At 46.1% G+C, this 18,248-nt stretch overlaps 2 protein-coding genes across 2 annotated transcripts in view; both read left to right on the top strand.

The window, feature by feature from the left end:
• Positions 1–16,897, top strand: part of musk (muscle, skeletal, receptor tyrosine kinase) — a 35,749-nt gene extending 18,852 nt beyond the window's left edge. The window contains exons 13-17 of the mRNA XM_068706012.1: positions 5,509–5,680; positions 5,874–6,054; positions 6,138–6,329; positions 11,032–11,180; positions 14,953–16,897. Coding sequence (XP_068562113.1) covers positions 5,509–5,680; positions 5,874–6,054; positions 6,138–6,329; positions 11,032–11,180; positions 14,953–15,653 — 1,395 coding nt within the window. The 3' untranslated portion in view covers positions 15,654–16,897. The remainder of the gene's footprint in view (positions 1–5,508; positions 5,681–5,873; positions 6,055–6,137; positions 6,330–11,031; positions 11,181–14,952) is intronic.
• On the top strand, positions 4,288–5,552 carry LOC137868952 (uncharacterized). The gene has a single exon (XM_068706011.1). It carries the CDS (start codon positions 4,336–4,338, stop codon positions 5,188–5,190), a length of 855 nt encoding a protein of 284 aa, XP_068562112.1. The 5' UTR covers positions 4,288–4,335; the 3' UTR covers positions 5,191–5,552.
• Positions 16,898–18,248: the final 1,351 nt, after the last annotated feature.

Consider the following 18,248-nt stretch of genomic DNA (forward strand, 5'->3'; position numbering starts at 1 on the left):
GAATTTGAACTACAGCTGACAAAATTTGCTAGTGGCAGATGCCAATTCAGTGGACAGAATTAACGGGTACCACCCTGTCTGACAATCAAGGACCCATTATTGCAAAAATGACCATGATGAGCAATGATTTTGAGTTGTAAATCTGCCACCAGTTGTTATTGTGAAGGACATACCTGCAGAGTGAGAGCACAATGCATGATAAGCATAGCAGCAGTAACTAAGGGGAGCTCCATGATACCAAAGTGTCTACACCAGTGGTTCACACAGTGGGTGCTGCTCGAGGGATGGTTGCCCCCACGGATCCTTTATTGTGTTTCTTAATAACATTACACCACATTTAAAACGTCAGACAAATTAACTTCATTTTATGGTACGATTTCAACTTATGAAAACAGAAGAAAAAATTATTTATATATAAAAAACACTGTAGGCTATTAATACAAGCTCAGCAGTCCGAAAAAAAAATGAGGGCCAGAGCAAGCAATAAACATAAAGCTTCTGCGCGGTGAACAGAGCTCAAAGAAATGCTGACACATCTCAGACCTCAACATAGTCCGAGTCCACACTGAAATCAGTGTGAACGAGGCGTAATGGACAGGTTTTGGCTGCTCGTGGAAGATAGATGTGTATCATTGTACGATAGCACATTCACTGTATTGCACATTTCCAACATCATGTGTGATTTGGCTCTTTCATCCCTGATGTAAATGAAACACAAAACAAACCATTTGAAGTTAAGTGTTTAATCGGTAACCTGTTGGCTTTGATTGAGAGTGGGCCTATATTATTATTAATTAATTAATTAAAAGGTTGGCTTTAAAACACAATGGGATAATTTTGATGATCATGCTTAATGTTTGGAAATGCACACAGAAAGTGAAGGGACGACTCTGAAATGAATTCCACCTACTTTCGATTTCATTTGAAAAACTCTCTCTCTCTTACATCAATCATCTCTGATCCATGATGCCCTACAATTGAAGCTAAAGTGTAGCTTTCATCTGCCTACCTGGTCCATCAGAGGAAGAGCAGCTGTTCCTAGTACTTTGCACAGTCAGTGTCGTTTTTTTTCTCCTTCTAAAATCTATGACGCAAGATCATTCAGCGGTGGCTCGGTCCAAAGTCATCATTTACCTTCTACAGATCACAGAGCAGATGTTTTTAAGCAAATGTTTTTTATAGTGGAAATAAAATATTCTTCACATATGAGTCCTGGAGGAAATGAGCCAAAAACTCTTATGTTCCACAGGTCACATGTTGCTGTCCGTAGTAAAATCACATTTATGGTCAGCACATACTCAACACATATGAACGCTGTAGTGTGCAGTAGTGTCCTATTTTGTGCTGAGTCATGGAGAAATACTGCAGCAAAACTTTGATTCAGTCAGACTGCTGAGAACCCCACCATTAAATAAATATAAAGCAAGACATGGCACTTGAGTCACTGTTAGGGTGGTATTCATCGTCAGTTTAATATTACACCCACAATGACGTCATACATTTTTTTAATTCATCATTTTTCTACGTACATTAATTAGGTTGTCTTTTTATTTAACCTAAATTTTATCCAAATCATTTGTTGTCCCCTGTTAAGTCACCTTGTGGTCGTTTGAATAAAGACGGTTCTCCCAAAAACCAAAAGCTCAAGTAGCGTGACATTGTTAAAGTGCCATGAAACCTCTTCAGGTAAAAGTTGATGGATGATTTGACGCTTAAGACTTCTGTCAGATCCCATTTCAGACAAACGGTTAATGTTGGTTTCTTCTAGCCATGTCCACAGTTTTTCCTTGACATAAACCAAGTGATTTTAATTAACCAAGTAGTTTTTGGCAGCACAGACGAACAATGCTTTGTTGCCAGCCGGTGTGCCGGAGCAAGAAATGCTCATACAGTATGGATCGTTTTGGATGGCAGTGACAAATTACTTTTCTAGTCATTTGGACATGTTGTTTTTAACATTCCTGGTACTAAAAGTCAACCCTGTGAGCAGTTTGCTTTACACATTCAGCTACAGCAGCATGCGTTAAAACCAGCCGTTTCAGCTCATAACTTCATATCTCTTGGGATAGGTTGGACCATTGCTCTTTTGATGACTAAGGCTCATGACACACAAAGACAGTATTTGAGTTGGCACTCTAAGGTTGCAGAAACAACCATCCCTTACTGTCCCTCACTCTAGTACGTTACACCCTCTGCAGTTATTAAACTGCAACCTTACTGTAGACCTTAAACACTGCCTTGAAAAATGTGTTCAATTATTTGAACGGGTTAGTCTTTGAAGAAGAGCCAGACATTTCTTGAAAAAGTCTGTCCATAGAAAATAAGCCTGGAACAGCTCTTGATCATTACAGGAAAATAAAATGACAGCAAAAAATTTCTGACTTAACTGAACCGTCAAGACAAGTATGAACAATCAGGTCATCCCTACCAGAACAAGTGTGAACCCCTAATGTATTAAAATCACATTTTTCACACTTGAATGGAGAGGACACTGAGACCGAATCATTTTGTTGGAACACAGATGAATGGCACTGTGGCAGGCAGTTGGCAAACGGGGTGTGACGGTGACAAAGTTGGCCGTCATGCAGGTGCTGCAGTTCATGGCAGCTGCCCATCTGGTGGTGCCGCTGGGGCTGCTGCACATGCAGCGCCTGCATAGATGGTTTGCCAGCCTCCGCTTGGATGCCAATAAGAACAAACTGCAAGTGGTTACCTTTTCCGCTGGGTAGAAAACAATCTACACTACTGGAGGTTCCCACAACACAAGAGCGGTTGGAGGCATGTGACAGAGGGGATCTCTGTTTGAGCAGCGGAACGTGTGAGGACGTGGCGTGGTCTACGCCCCGTCCATTCATACTGTTCTACCTCATGGACATGTCGGGCTGTGCTTGCTGGAACAACGCAGGACTGGTGAAAAGGGTGGGGTGTGTGTTGGTTGCATTGCACCTGTAATCCTCTTCCATCTGATCTGATCTGAAAGGACATGAAGGGCTCCTTGTTCCCTTTATAGCTAGTTCTATACTGCACATTGCTTATAGCTTGGTTGTGAAGAGGTCATTCTGAGAGCTGCAGCGTCATTCACAAACTCACAAGGGGAGCTGTTACAGGTGTCCCTTTCAGTCCACACCGAGGCTGTTCACAGCAAAACACGACAGTCTCAAAGTGATCCCTCTGATTTGACCAAATTCCACCTGGGTCATACAGTAGTTGCATTTCTGAAATTTCAAAAATCTATTAGGCTTGAACCACTGTTAAACAGCATTGACACTTCCATGACGTCTCACGAAAAGTTATTTTTTTATTTTTCGTGCATTCTTCTACAAATGCCCAGCAACATGAGTGATCAGCGGGACTGTACAAGCCCCTGCAGGGCAGACTCTTTGAAACTTTCACTTCACTCCTCCAACCCCCACATCCCCTCTCCTACTTCCTCCATTCTCCCAGATGATTTCGCCAACTTCTTTGACAAGAAGGTAAACGACATCAGATCCTCCTTCTCTCAGCCCCTCTCTCCCTGTCCACCCTCTCCCTCCCTCTCTCGGTGTCCATGTCCACCCTCTCCCTCTCCACCCTGTCCAGCCCTGCCCCCACAGCTCTCACTCCCCTCTCCATGCCCCATCTTACCCTATCTGGCTCCCCTCTCCCCTTACGAGGTCCTCAACCTTGTTACATCTAACCGCCCCACCACGTGCTCCCTTGACCCGATCCCTTCCCCTCTTCTTCAGTCTATTGCGACTGAACGCCTTCCTTTCCTCACCCACCTCATCAACACATCTCTTGTTTCAGGATGCTTTCCCACGGCTTTCAAGACTGCCAGAGTCACCCCCCTTCTGAAGAAACCATTGCTCGACCCCTCTGATGTCAAGAACTTCAGACCGGTTTCTCTTCTACCCTTTCTATCCAAAACACTTGAATGTGCAGTCTTTAACCAACTGTCTTCCTATCTCCACCAGAACAGTCTCTTGGACCCCCACCAGTCCGGGTTCAAAGTGGGTCACTCGACAGAGACAGAGACAGCCCTCCTTGCGGTGACAGAATCGCTTCACGCCGCGAGAGCTAACTCTCTCTCCTCTGTCCTGATTCTCCTGGACCTGTCTGCGGCGTTTGACACTGTGAACCATCAGATTCTCCTCTCCACCCTCGAAGGGATGGGCGTCTCAGGCTCTGCACTCTCCCTGTTTGCATCCTACCTGACAGGTCGTTCCTACCAGGTGACGTGGAGGGGGGCCGTGTCAAAACCACGCATGCTGACAACAGGGGTTCCACAAGGTTCAGTCCTGGGCCCCCTTCTTTTCTCGCTCTACACAATATCTCTGGGCTCTGTTATTCGCTCGCATGACTTCTCTTAACATTGATATGCCATTTCCGCCCGGTGACACCCAAGTGGAGACACGCATCACTGCGTGCTTGGCTGACATCTCAAAGTGGATGAAGACACATCACCTCCAGCTCAACCTGGACAAAACAGAGCTACTGTTCCTCCCGGGGAAGGGTTGCCCGCTCCGGGACCTGTCCATCACCATTGATGATACCGTGGTGACGCCAACTCGGACTGCGAGGAACTTGGGTGTGACCCTGGATGACCGACTGTCATTCTCAGCAAACATTTCATCCATTACACGCTCCTGCAGATTCCTGCTCTACAACATCAGGAGGATTCGCCCCTTCCTCACTGACGAGACAGCGCAGGTGCTCATCCAGGCTCTTGTCATCTCCCGCCTGGACTACTGCAACTCACTACTCTCCGGAGCCCTGGCGTCGGCCATCAGACCTCTGGAGCTTGTCCAGAAAGCTGCAGCTCGCCTGGTGTTCAATCGCCCCAAGTTCTCCCACACAACTTCTTTTCTCCATTCTCCACACTGGCTACCTGTAAGAACTCGCATCCAGTTTAAGACTCTGGTGCTAGCCTATAGGGCAGTAAAAGGAACAGCTCCTTCCTATCTCCAGGCCATGGTCAAGCACTACACCCCCGCCCGACCACTTCGCTCTGCTGCCTCTGAGCGATTGGTTGCCCCCTCGCTCAGAGGTCCCTGCGGCCGATCGACCCGGTCGCGGCTGTTTTCTGTCCTGGCCCTACAATGGTGGAATGAACTTTCCGTTGACGTCAGGACAGCAGAGTCGCTGCCCATCTTTCGGCGCAGGCTGAAAACTCACCTCTTCAGGAAGTGCTACCCTGAGCCTTCCACTTAGCACTTATTGTATTCATACTAGCTTGTTGCACTTATTGTATTCGTATTACTTTTTGCACTTACTGTTTTTGTTTGTTTCTGCTCTGTACTTTGGCTCTGAGTTATGCTCTGCTTCATGCTCTTAGATGCTTGTTTGGAAAAGGAGATGTACTTATGACTTCTGGTGAGTTGTCTTGAATACTGATGTTGAATGCACTTATTGTAAGTCGCTTTGGATAAAAGCGTCTGCTAAATGACTGTAATGTAATGTAATGTAATGTAATGTAATGTCAACAAAGATCTTCTGCTCGTTGATTTTCTCCACTGTACTATTCTGTAGGTTCCCCACCAGCACCGTCTGTCTGTCGACGTGATTCCAGAGTTGAAAAACTCAGACAACTACTGTAGGAACCCAGGGGGAATCAGCGACAAGCCCTGGTGTTACACCTCAAATCCCAACATCCGCTGGGAGTACTGCGCTGTGCCACAGTGTGGGGAGACAAGCATAGAAGGTACTGTCTTTGTCCGTCCTCTGTTCTGATCCAATTATTGGCTTTGTCACCAGAAAACTCACCCATCAAAGAGAATATATAGGATTGAATAAATTAATAAATGCAGATTGTTTTGTTATTTACAATCAAGACAAGATTTCAAAAGCACATTCACAGCCGAGTACCTTCATTTTAACCGTCTCTGTTTTTTTAGTGATGAAGCCAGAGTCGCCAGGCCCTCGTCAGACCACTCGTTTTCCTCCCACGGCATCGTCTCCGGCTTACTCCATGTCCGTCATCGTCATCATCCTGACTGCGTTTGCAGCTGCAGTCTTCCTTATCATCTGCATCCTCGCCTGCCACAGACGGAGGAAGCAGTGGAGAAACCGGAAGAGGTGAGATAAAGACAAGATGCACGGTTCTTTATTTATCCGTGTGTCCAACCTTTCTATCAATCACTCCCTCTTTCCCTCCGCAGAGCGATGGAGACCCCGACGCTGAGCGCTCTTCCATCGGAGCTCCTGTTGGATCGACTCCACCCCAACCCTATGTACCAGAGGGTTCCCCTGCTGCTGAACTCAAAGCTGCTGGCCCTCGAGTATCCTCGAAATAATATCCAATATGTTAGGGATATTGGAGAAGGAGCCTTTGGACGGGTTTTCCAAGCAAGGTGAGAAGGGGAGGAAAGGGGAAGTAGATGTAGACAATAGCTATCTATCCAAAAGGTTAATAAATGAAGGAAAGAAGGAATGGAGTTAGAAATTGATAAGGAGAGAGATGGAGGGGTTGAAGAGCCTTCCACCTAAAATGTGAGAGACTGTACAAAGAGGGATATTTTCTGGCAATATTACATTACTTAGACTAATATTTAACATTGCCGTGTCAATATTATAATCGCCATCAGGGGCTAACAGGAAAGAGGATATTACTCAGGCAGAGAAAGAGAACAGGATTTGGAGAGAGAGAGAGAGAGGGGGGGGGGGGAGTGTGTGGCCTAACAAGGCCACTGGTCATTCTGAGAGCTGCAGCGTCATTCACAAACTCACAAATGGAGCTGTTACAGGTGTCCCTTTCAGTCCACACCGAGGCTGTTCACAGCAAGACACGACAGTCTCAAAGTGATCCCTCTGATCCGACCAAATTCTACCTGGGTCATACAGTAGTTGCATTTATGAAATATCATAAATCTATCAGGCTTGAACCACTGTTAAACAGCATTGACACTTCCATGACGTCTCACAAAAAGTTATTTTTTAATTTTTCGTGCATTCTTCTACAAATGCCCAGCAACATGAGTGATCAGCGGGACTGTGCAAGCCCCTGCAGGGCAGAACCGGTTTAGGCAGCAAAAATACTTGGTTAGGTTTCGGAAACTATCGTGGTTTGGGGCAAAATAAATTTCTCAAGTAAAATAAGTATGTCTCATCTCTCCCATCTTTCATCTTCAACTGCTTATCCGGGATTGGGTCGCAGGGGGCAACAGCTCCAGCAGGGGACCCCAAACTTCCCTTTCCCAGGCCACATCAGCCAGCTCTGACTGGGGGATCCCGAGGCGCTCCCAGGCCAGTTTGGAGATATAGTCCCTCCACCTGGTCCTGGGCCTCCCTCGGGGTCTCCTCCCAGCTGGTTGTGCCTGGAACACCTCCCTAGGGAGGCGCCCAGGTCGCATCCTTACCAGATGCCCGAACCACCTCAACTGGCTCCTTTCCACGCAAAGGAGCAGCGGCTCTACTCCGAGTCCCTCACGGATGACCGAACTTCTCACCCTATCTCTAAGGGAGATGCCAGCCACCCTCCTGAGGAAACCCATTTTGGCCGCTTGTACCCGCGATCTAATTCAATTCTTTCGGTCATGACCCAGTCCACATGACCATAGATGAGGGTAAGAACGAAGATTGCCCGGTAGATAGAGAGCTTTGCCTTGCGGCTCAGCTCTCTTTTCATCACGATGGTGCGGTAGAGCGACTGCAATACTGCCCCAGCTGCTCCGATTCTCCTGCCAATCTTACGTTCCATTGTTCCCTCACTCGCAAACAAGACCCCGAGGTACTTGAACTCCTTCACTTGGGGTAAGGACTCATTCCCTACCCGGAGTGGGCAATCCACCGGTTTCCTGCTGAGAACCATGGCCTCAGATTTAGAGGTGCTGATCCTCATCCCAACCGCTTCACACTTCGCTGCGAACCGATCCAGTGAGTGCTGGAGGTCACAGCCCAATGAAGACATCAGGACCACATCATCTCCAAACAGCAGCGATGCAATCCTCAGCCCACCGAACTGTAAACACTCCTCCTCACGACTACGCCTCGATATCCTGTCCATGAATACCACAAACAGGATTGGTGACAAAGCGCAGCCCTGGCGGAGGCCAACCCTCACCGGAAACGAGTCTGACTTACTGCCGAGAACCCGGACACAGCTCTCGCTTTGGGCGTACAGGGATTGGATGGCCCCCAGAAGTGGCCCCCTCACCCCATACTCCCGCAGCACCTCCCACAGTATCTCCCGGGGGACCCAGTCATACGCCTTCTCCAGGTCCACAAAACACATGTAGACCGGATGGGCGTATTCCCAAGCCCCCTCCAGGATCCTTGTGAGAGTGAAGAGCTGGTCCGTTGTTCCACGGCCAGGATGGATTTCCGCATTGTTCCTCTTCAAGCCGAGTTTCGACTATCGGCCGAGGGCATATTAGTCAGATTCAGGAGTTCCTCAAAGTGCTCCTTCCACCGCCCGATTACCCCCTCAGTTGAAGTCAACAGAGTCTCATCCTTACTGTATACAGCTTGGATGTTTCCCCATTTCCCCCTCCTGAGGTTCCGGATGGTTTTCCAGAAACACCTTGGTGCCGACCGAAAGTCCTTCTCCATGGCTACCCCGAACTCCTCCCACACCCGCTGCTTTGCCTCCTTCACGGCAGCGGCTGTAGCCCTTCGGGTCCGTCGGTACCTTGCAACTGCCTCAGGAGTCGTCCGGGATAACATATCCCGGAGGGCCTCTTTCTTCAGTTGGACGGCTTCCCTGACCACCGGTGTCCACCACGGTGTTCGAGGGTTACCGCCCCTTGAGGCACCTAAAACCTTGAGACCACAGCTTACCGCCGTAGCTTTGGCAATAGAAGCTTTGAACATCGTCCATTCCTGTTCGATGACCCCAACCTCCACAGGGATGCTTGAAGATCTCCTGGACAGGGGCCTCCTCCAGACGTTCCCAGTTTGCCCGCACTCAGCGGCACTCAGCCGGGGAATTGTGAGTATCCCCACACCCGCCTGGCGCCTCACACCCTGGGCAACTCCAGAGAAGAAAAGAGTCCAACCCCTATCCAGGAGTACGGTTCCGGAACCGATGTAGCACGTAGAGGTAAGCCCCACTGACCAACTGGTTGCGCTCCACCTCCCGCACAAACTCCGGCTCCTTCCCCCACAAAGAGATGACGTTCCACATCCCCAAAGCCAGCCTTTGCCACCCGGGTCTGGTCCGTCGAGGTCCCTGGCCTTCACTGCCACCCATGGGGCAGCGCACCCGACCCCAGCGGTTCCTCTCGAAGGTGGTGAGCCCACAGGATGGAGAGGAGGGGGGTGCCACGTTACTGCTTCGGGCTGTGCCCGGCTGGGCTCCGTGGCAAACCCGACTACCAGGCGCTCGCTGTCTGGCCCTCCGACTGGGCCTGGCTCCGGACGTGGGCCCCGGGCTTCCTCCGGGCAGGGTTTCCTCGACTCTTCTTTGTTTTTTCATTGGTTTTTTTTTAACCATTCTTAGTCTGGCCCTTCGCCTGAGGCCAATTTGCCATGGGAGACCCTACCAGGAGCTCTAGGCTCCAGACAACATAGCCCTCAGGGTCATGGGGGCACTCAAACCTCTCCACCACGTTAAGGTGATGGTTCCCCGGAGAGGTAAAAATAAGTATGTGAGTAACGTAACAAAAGGATGGTTAAATAAGTCAACAGTGACTTGGTTTCACGCAGGACACAAACTGTGGTCTCCTCTGTGAAACTTCTATGATTGTTGAACCATCCATCCATCAATCACAACCTCCTCCTTCCTCACCTGCGACTTTGTTGCTCTCTGTATACCACGTCACCTGACATCTTTACATATAGCCCTGCATGTCCTGGCCATGGTGCTGGCTCACAATTACATGGGGTATATACAAAGTACATTGCAATACTTTTAAATATGGGGTTAGCAGTCCACATTTTCAGTCTCTTCTCCAAGACATTCATAGTTTTGCACTTGGTTGGTAACATGAAAAGTGTCTGAAATAGGGTTTTAATTGTTAAAGCAGATACTTTATGCTATAGACTGCATTCAATAACTATGGCCTTCTGTCCATGATGTTGCACAATGCCATTAGGTGGAGAATGACAGATATATCGCAGTAGTACAGTTAGCACAGTAGTCTAGCAGTTGATGGCATTTTCACAGTAGCACCTGCATGTAGCCATGCAGATCTGGGAGACGTCCTTCAGGCTAGTAATCTCTTAATGAAAACTGGAATGGTGCCGTATATAGACACCCCTGAGAACTTAATACACTCTCTCATACACACATATTTGGATAACTATACATGTGAGGGCATTGGTGCAATGTATTCCCGACTGAACACCTGTGACTTTAATTTCTACAGCTGGATACCCAACCTTAACCTACAAACCCAGCACTAATTCTAAAACTTCCAAAGTCTTGGTCCTTTAACACCTCCTGTAGGAAATGAGAACTGACCAAAACGTCTTCACATTTCAACTACATCCTGACCCTGAGGTTCTCAAACTCAAACTTTGTCTATAAAGACAAGAAGACAGAACCACTAAATCACACAAACACACTTATGCTTGCATGCATGACCAGAAAGGTGTAACAAATGTGCACATTCAGGCTATATCCTGTGCAACCATGCACTCAAGAGTACAGATAAACAATCATATAAATGCACAGGCAGCACATGCATTACGTTGTGTATGTTAATGGAAACATGAACACAGACACACACGCACACACACACACATACACACACACACACACACACACACACACACACACACACACACACACACACGCAACGTGTGTGTGTGTGTGTGTGTGTGTGTGTGTGTGTGTGAATGTATAAGTAACTGACATTTACAATGCACAGCTCTAATACAGTTGCTGCTTTTTAGCAGACTTAAAAGACACATGCTGCCAGAAATCTGGAGAAAGCATTTGTAACAAAATCGACAACACTAGAATTCTGCACTCACATGCAGATGGCTACTGAAGAAGCAATCTCTTGCTTGCAAACAGTTCCAATCAATACGTAATTTCCTATTCTGTACTAGGTGAACTAGCTTAGCGTTTGCATCCGTTGTCTGCGCTTAAATGTTTTTGTTTTGTTGCAGAGCACCGGGCCTGCTGCCGATGGAGACTTTCACGATGGTGGCTGTGAAGATGCTGAAGGAGGAAGCCTCAGCTGACATGCAGAACGACTTCCAGCGGGAGGCGGCGCTAATGGCTCAGTTTGACCACCCGAACATCGTACGACTCCTAGGTCAGTGTCTATGTACTCCATGTTTTCGTGTGGAAGTCCGAAACCAGAAATCCCAAAGAGGCTGCACTCACAGCTGGATTTCTCACTGTAGAATTGTTGGTTTGCCCGTGAGATACAGGGAAAGTGCAAATACAGACATGGAAACACAGAAAGAGAGAGGTAATGTGCGGTGGGATATGAGTCTGATGCGCGTTAAATCAACCACAAACACACACAGTAACATAATGTGTGTTATTTAGCTTCTGAGCAAAGTTTCAAAGAGGCATTTTGCCACCAGAAATGACACAAGAGGGTGGAGCTAAGTAAAACTGAATGCTGAACATTTTGGCAACAAAAACAACCTCTTACAATTAACTTTCATGAGCTGAAAACAAATTGTAAAAGGGTGAAAAGACAAAAACATGGACAACTGACCTTGTCAATCACAAGGGTACCCCGCCCTAAAGCATAATCCTCTTTAAAGTCTATTTGACTCTAAATGGACCATAATTTACTAAATGAACATCATGCTGTATTGAAGAAGACTTGAAACTAGAGATTGAGACCATAAACTCATGTTTACAATGTTTACTGAGGTAATAAATTAAGACAGAAGTAGAGTCAGTTTCTCATTAACTTCTATAGAACCAGAGGAGTCGCCCCCTGCTGGTCATTAGAGAGAATGCATAACCAGAGGTTGCTGTCTGTAATTACATTACAGTCATTTAGCAGAGACTTTTATCCAAAGCAACTTACAATTAAGTATCTATCTACACACTGTAGGCAATTTTACGGGAGCAATTTTGGGGTTAAGTGTCTTGCTCAAGGACACATTGACATGCAGGAGCCGGGGATCGAGCCTCTGACCCTCTGATTGAATGGCGGCCCTGCTCTCCACTTAGTCACGGCTGCCTTGCAGCTTTAATAACGCTGTTTTGTTGACGCAACTCCAAGCCCTTGGTTAAATGTATGGAAAGGTTGTAATCCTGGTTGTAATCCTGTAAGTATTACAGTTTGGTTAAGGTATGGTGAAGGTGAGGCAACTAAAACACTTCACAGAAATTGAGGTTTTGAAGAAGATGCTCTTTTGGTAATCCTCACTCAAACAAGCATATTGATGAAACAAAACCCAGTGTTTTGGCTCACATCTTCCACAGGGGCCAAATGGTTCCAGAACCAGTTTTATACAGTCACTGTGCTCAAAGCGTCCTATTGGATTATTGCACCATTCAGTAATCAAGCCATCGCCTGTGTCACCTGTATGGGCTGCACACTTCATGACTGTGATTGGCTCCTTTCCTGCACATCATTGTCAATCAAAACAACAACCAAGGAAATAGACTATGAATCAGTTGCCAGTACAAATCTTAAACGCAAACAATATTAGAAAGGGAAATTGAACTCAACAGCCCTGTTTGTAAGTGTCTTCCTTTAGAGTGTCAAACTTTCACACTAATTCTTCTGAATTAACTCTTTTGCCTTCACATCTATTTCACTGCAGTGCTTTGAAATCCACCAGAGATGCAGATATGACTGTTTGCCAGCAAGCAAGTGCTGCTTGACAGCTAATGTGCATTTGTTGGCCTGAGTAAAACAAAAGCCCTCTGTTAAAGTTTATCTCCACTAATGCAGCCTATATCTAATCCAATACGAACTGCTCGCATCCCAATAAACTCCCCAGAAAACATTTAGAGATATAACCTACTCCATTTGGCACTGTCAGTGAGTAAACGGGGCCGTTGGCCATTGGGGGAAGTTTGTTTACTTTGGTCCATTTTACGGCTCCAGCGGTCGAGAAATATTTTGGTCAACACTGCCGAACCCCCCCTTCCCCCAGGAATTCATCAAACGACAGTATGATGCATTATCTGTTTTGGAGTGACATTCATTTTGGACGACTCATTCGGAGAGTGACGCGGAAGTCTCTGGTGCACATGAAACCGGAGTTGATCGAATTATTTAGTTAACCTCTGATTACCCCCCCAGGACTAATAATACAGTGCAAATCGTGTGTAAAAATATAAAGGCAGAATTAGAGACGCTGCGTGTCATAATTTTGTTTTCTGCAGGACGAGGGGGGGGGGGGCCTCTGTGTTCTGTATATTTAGCGATGGAGTGAAACATTTTGAGCATGCAGCTACTGACCTTCAGCTGAGGCTGCTGCTGTTTGTGGACACACACACACACACACACACACACACACACACACACACACACACACACACACACACACACACACACACACAGGAGAGGCAGCAGTTCGCTCTCTGGGGAACTGTTCCACTCTGTGACCCGCGGGACATGAACTCACTGAGCATGACCTCCTCTCGCCAAAGCTTCCATGTGAGCATGTTGTTGTTGCAGCTCTTGTGCTCACTTGGACATAGCAGGAAAAAAACATCCAAATACCAAGTATGTATGTGTTGATGCTTACGCTGCAGAAGTACAATGTTCAAGATGGGGAAAATTGGCCTATTCTAAAATGTTTGACTGAATCATATTCTGCATCAGCTTGTTCCGACGTGTGTGTTGAAGCTTCTTGATGTTTACACAAAGATTGCATGTTTTTTAAATGGTTGCACAGTTCCATTTCTACATCATTTCATACACCTCTCCCTAAAAGTTAGCCTGACATATCTGGTATTTTTGTGGAACTTCTTTTTTGCTCTGTGTGGGTTTGAACAAAGTTTGAGAGACTTTGAGATGACTAAGCTACTGACGGGTCAGGGAGGTTTCAAATTCATGTTCCACACTGAAACAGAAGTCTGTCAAGTGCACTAAATCTATATTATGATTGTGGCCAAGTGCATTTCAAGTCTCCCACCACATAAAGTGCCCTAATCATGGGCTGCGACAGAAAGAACACAGACGGGATCTGCAAGGCCTCAAACTAAAAATTGGCTACGGAAAGAAAAACTGAAACTACAGTCTGGTTCCTGGGGGGTATTTCTTTCCTTGTTGGCAGTGATTTGTGATGATTTTTTTATCCGCAGAGCCATAAAGCACTTATCTCAAGTTAGTGTCATGAATGCAGAGTCACCACGAATGGCACATCTGCAACTTCTGCAGGGCTGTCGGGGCTCTGCACAGTCTTGACAGTGTGCATGCTCTAATTCCTCTAAACGGTGCACTTTGAAAAAAAAATAAAACATTTACAGGAATGCATAAATAAACAAGCAGACAGCCTCTCTTCCATAGAGGTAAAGTAAATAAGTAGTAAAGAATGAATTTGGTGATTGCAAATCTCTGCCCGTGCTGGAATACTCTCCAATTTGCTTCCACCACCATTACTTTAAGGATCTGTCACTTCAAGTCATAGTCACGGCTAAGGAGAGTTTGTATGTCCACCACCTTGATGGAAATAAATCCGCTCATTTATCAGTCAAGGAATGATGTATGAAAACACTTTCTCTACCACATCAGGAATGCAAACAAGTCCAGTTGTGGAAGCTGTCAGTGCCAATTGCATAATGCTGAATACAGAAACCTAAAAAAAAAGTTATTTGTATGTGAAACCACATCTGAGAGAAGAAGAAGAAGAAGAAGAGCAAATCTTAGATATCGTTTTTGACACAAGGCCATTTTACTGTTCTACTAATGTAAGACTGTACATCCTCTATACGCAAGTTTATTTGTGGGCGCGTGCACGTCGCAGTCGTCCGTGTTTATGTCTAGGCTGAATATTTATTTACTTTTTACAGTGAATGAGCTCATTGTCTGGCGCTGTAGAAGGAAAAAAAACCCACTTGAGATGATGAAAATAAAATCTCCTGTATGCTTTTCCTCCCCCCAGGCGTGTGTGCGGTGGGCAAACCCATGTGCCTAATGTTCGAGTACATGGCCCACGGCGACCTCAACGAGTTCCTACGTCGCCGATCGCCCTCCCAGTCGGTGCGCACGCTCAGCCGCGCCAGCCTGTCTGGCCGCAGCTTCTCTTCCGAGCTGGAGGCGGGGCTTCTCTCCTGCACCGAGCAGCTGTCCATCTCCAAGCAGATCGCGGCGGGGATGGCCTACCTGTCGGAGCGCAAGTTCGTGCACCGCGACCTCGCCACTCGGAACTGCCTGGTCGGGGAGGAGATGGTAGTGAAGATCGCAGACTTCGGCCTCTCAAGGAACATCTACTCAGCCGACTACTACAAAGCCAACGAGAACGACGCCATCCCCATCCGCTGGATGCCCCCGGAGTCCATATTTTACAACCGCTACACCACCGAATCGGACGTGTGGGCCTACGGCGTGGTGCTGTGGGAGATCTTCTCCAACGGGATGCAGCCGTACTACGGCATGGGCCACGAGGAGGTCATCTACTACGTGAGGGACGGTCACATCCTCGCCTGCCCCGAGAACTGCCCTCTGGAGCTGTATAACCTGATGAGGCTTTGTTGGAGCACACACTCATCAGATAGGCCCAGCTTCAGCAGCATACATCGGATACTGGAGCGGATGCACCAAAGCACACTAAGCTGCAGCGCTGACGCTGAGGCTGACTGCTAACCTGGGGGAAATAAATGTTCGTCCATTGACTTATGAAGTGATTTGGTGTCTGGACACACATTTTAAATGAACCATGGGACTTGAACGCGAGCATTTGTCCAATAACCACACAGTAAAAGTAATTTTAGTCATTTTTCTCTTTGCCCAGCTTTTTCTTTTCAGGAGACCTTTATCAAATGTTCTTGCATCATAAACACCTCTCATGAGGCATTTGCATATAGCTTTGTTCTTCAATTCAGGGTACTTTTTTGGACTCCTGAGCATCTACCAGCACATATCCTTCTCTTTACGAACCCCACAGCCTTAACCTTTGAAGACTCAAAGCCACTAACCATGCAAGTAACCATTTCAGATACAAATGCACACAAACATCACACTTCATCCATTGCATGTGGGATTGTTTTCTTCTTCTTCATCATCATTTTGAGCCGTTAAACAAATGGTCTGACTTCCAAACATTGGGGTGAGGAAGAGAATGGGACATGACAGTTAAAACACCTTTGTTGTTATTGTCACCTCTTCCAAATTTCCAAAGTGGCACACAATCACTTTAAACCATTGCTGTTGATTGTTTTTTATAGTCAAATCGCTATTCCTTTTTTGGGGCATTCTCGTTCTACTTGTTTGTTGATGTTGTCGATCTTTGTCTTTTTTTTTGTGGTGTGAGGTAATTTTAAATTGTTTGACATAGCGAGTACATTGCAGGAGAAAAAAAAGTGAATGAATGATTTCTTCCAACCAGCGTCATCATCGGCCGTAAGTCTCACACAGAAGTGAAGACACACATTTGGTCTAATTATAAATTGGCAGAAATTCATTGACTAGATTCGTTCCCGTGCCTTAAAATAGACTCTTTTTGCGACTGAAGAATGGGCAAAATGTCCCCGGCGTTCAAAAATATCCTCGTTATGAATGAGTAAATCTTTAATCACAAAGACAGAAACTCTCTCCTACCGATTAAACTTTGCACATTTCAACTGTGTATTAGAGCCACATTTTTTACACAATTTCAGTATTACCAACATTCTTGTGTCATCAGTCTACTTTGTCATGTGGTTGTTTTTAATTTCCTTATGTGTTATTTAATAATGTCCAATGACAGAACATTTTTATCTTGTGGTAAAATTTATTTGGTGTGATGTTACATTTTTATTGTTTTTGTGTGTTACATGACATAAAGATGCAGGTTTGTGAAGTATGACATTTCTTTGTATTACTTGCAAATAAAACATAATAACCACACACATTTGCATTTGAGATCTGGTAAAATACCAGATAACATTATTTGAGAATCATCTTACAAGAACCAAAATCAATCGTTGAAAACTGGATACACGGTAGATGAGGTGACTTAAATTTGGTCACAGCGCTACTTGACATTGAGATGTCTTGATTTCTCTAAAAGGCTGGACAGACGGATGGACGAGCCGTCCATCACCCGCCATCCTCGCCATGTCGACACCAGTCCTCTCGAGCTCAGCTCAAGCGGTTCGCCGCACCTCGTTGAAAATAAACGGCATGGCGGTAGCCCCACCCAGGCTGCTGTGTCCGGTGCAGCTTCATGGTAAGAGTGCGGAACAGCAGTAAAAAAAAAAAAACCACATCCGCAGACATACCCACAGCAAATGACAAAATGACACGTGCCCCGAATCCTCCTCAGTGTTATTTGAAGGCCAACGATTTAACAAACAGTGGGACTGAGGCGTGAAAGGAGACAGACCTGAAGAATCGCTGCAGGTAACGGAGAACTGAATTTATGCATTTATTGATTTCAACGTAGAAATTCATGACTAGTACGACTGAAAAGACACAGATTTACTTTTTCTCTGACCTTCAACTTGTCTCTGCTTCTAAAGCCTCTTTCTCTCTGTTTATTTAATCATGAGCATCCCATGGCACATGTTCCATAACAGCGCCCCTCCCACACACACACGCACACACGGAAAAAAAGCAGCATTTCTCCATGTGGATGCTGCAAAGTTTCTACTCTCCACGAGAGGGATCAGAGGGGTGACTTGAAGCTTTGCCATACGTGAGTCATTTTTACTCTGAATTTCTGAGGACGTTTTGTGAATGCGCTTCCAAGTGTGTGTGAGTTTTTATGGAGGACGTTGTGTGTGTGTGTTTGGGATTCCCAATGTAAACTGTTTAAAGTAGGCAGCATGGAGTTTGGCCTTGGACTGGTCATCCCTCTTCTCCTTGATTTAAACTTTGGAGCAGACCGTCATACTCCCACTTCCCCCTTTCCTCGCTTTCCTCCTCCTACTGATTTCTCTGTCTGCACCATATTTACTCGTTCCTTTACTCCTTCTTCCCTGTCTCTTCTTTCTATCCTTGTTGTCTTCATATACATTATCTCTTTATTCACTCGATGTATTTGCTACTTTGTTTTATCTAAGTAACCGCCGAATTACACTTCGAGGCCAGGTAACATGAGAAGCCACATTCACCGATGCCAACACCAATATGCAGGCATTCCCTCAAAGGTCGCCAGCGATGGTTCGCAACAGCAAGTATTTACTTGTCAAGAGCTCACAACATTACACTGGTGAATTTACTTTGCTTCTTTATCCGATGTAGAAGCGCATCTGCAAA

Source organism: Cebidichthys violaceus, unplaced genomic scaffold (assembly GCF_023349555.1).
Source record: "Cebidichthys violaceus isolate CVI_PGR_0920_01 unplaced genomic scaffold, fCebVio1.0.p SCAF_12, whole genome shotgun sequence".
Classification (NCBI taxonomy): domain Eukaryota; kingdom Metazoa; phylum Chordata; class Actinopteri; order Perciformes; family Stichaeidae; genus Cebidichthys; species Cebidichthys violaceus.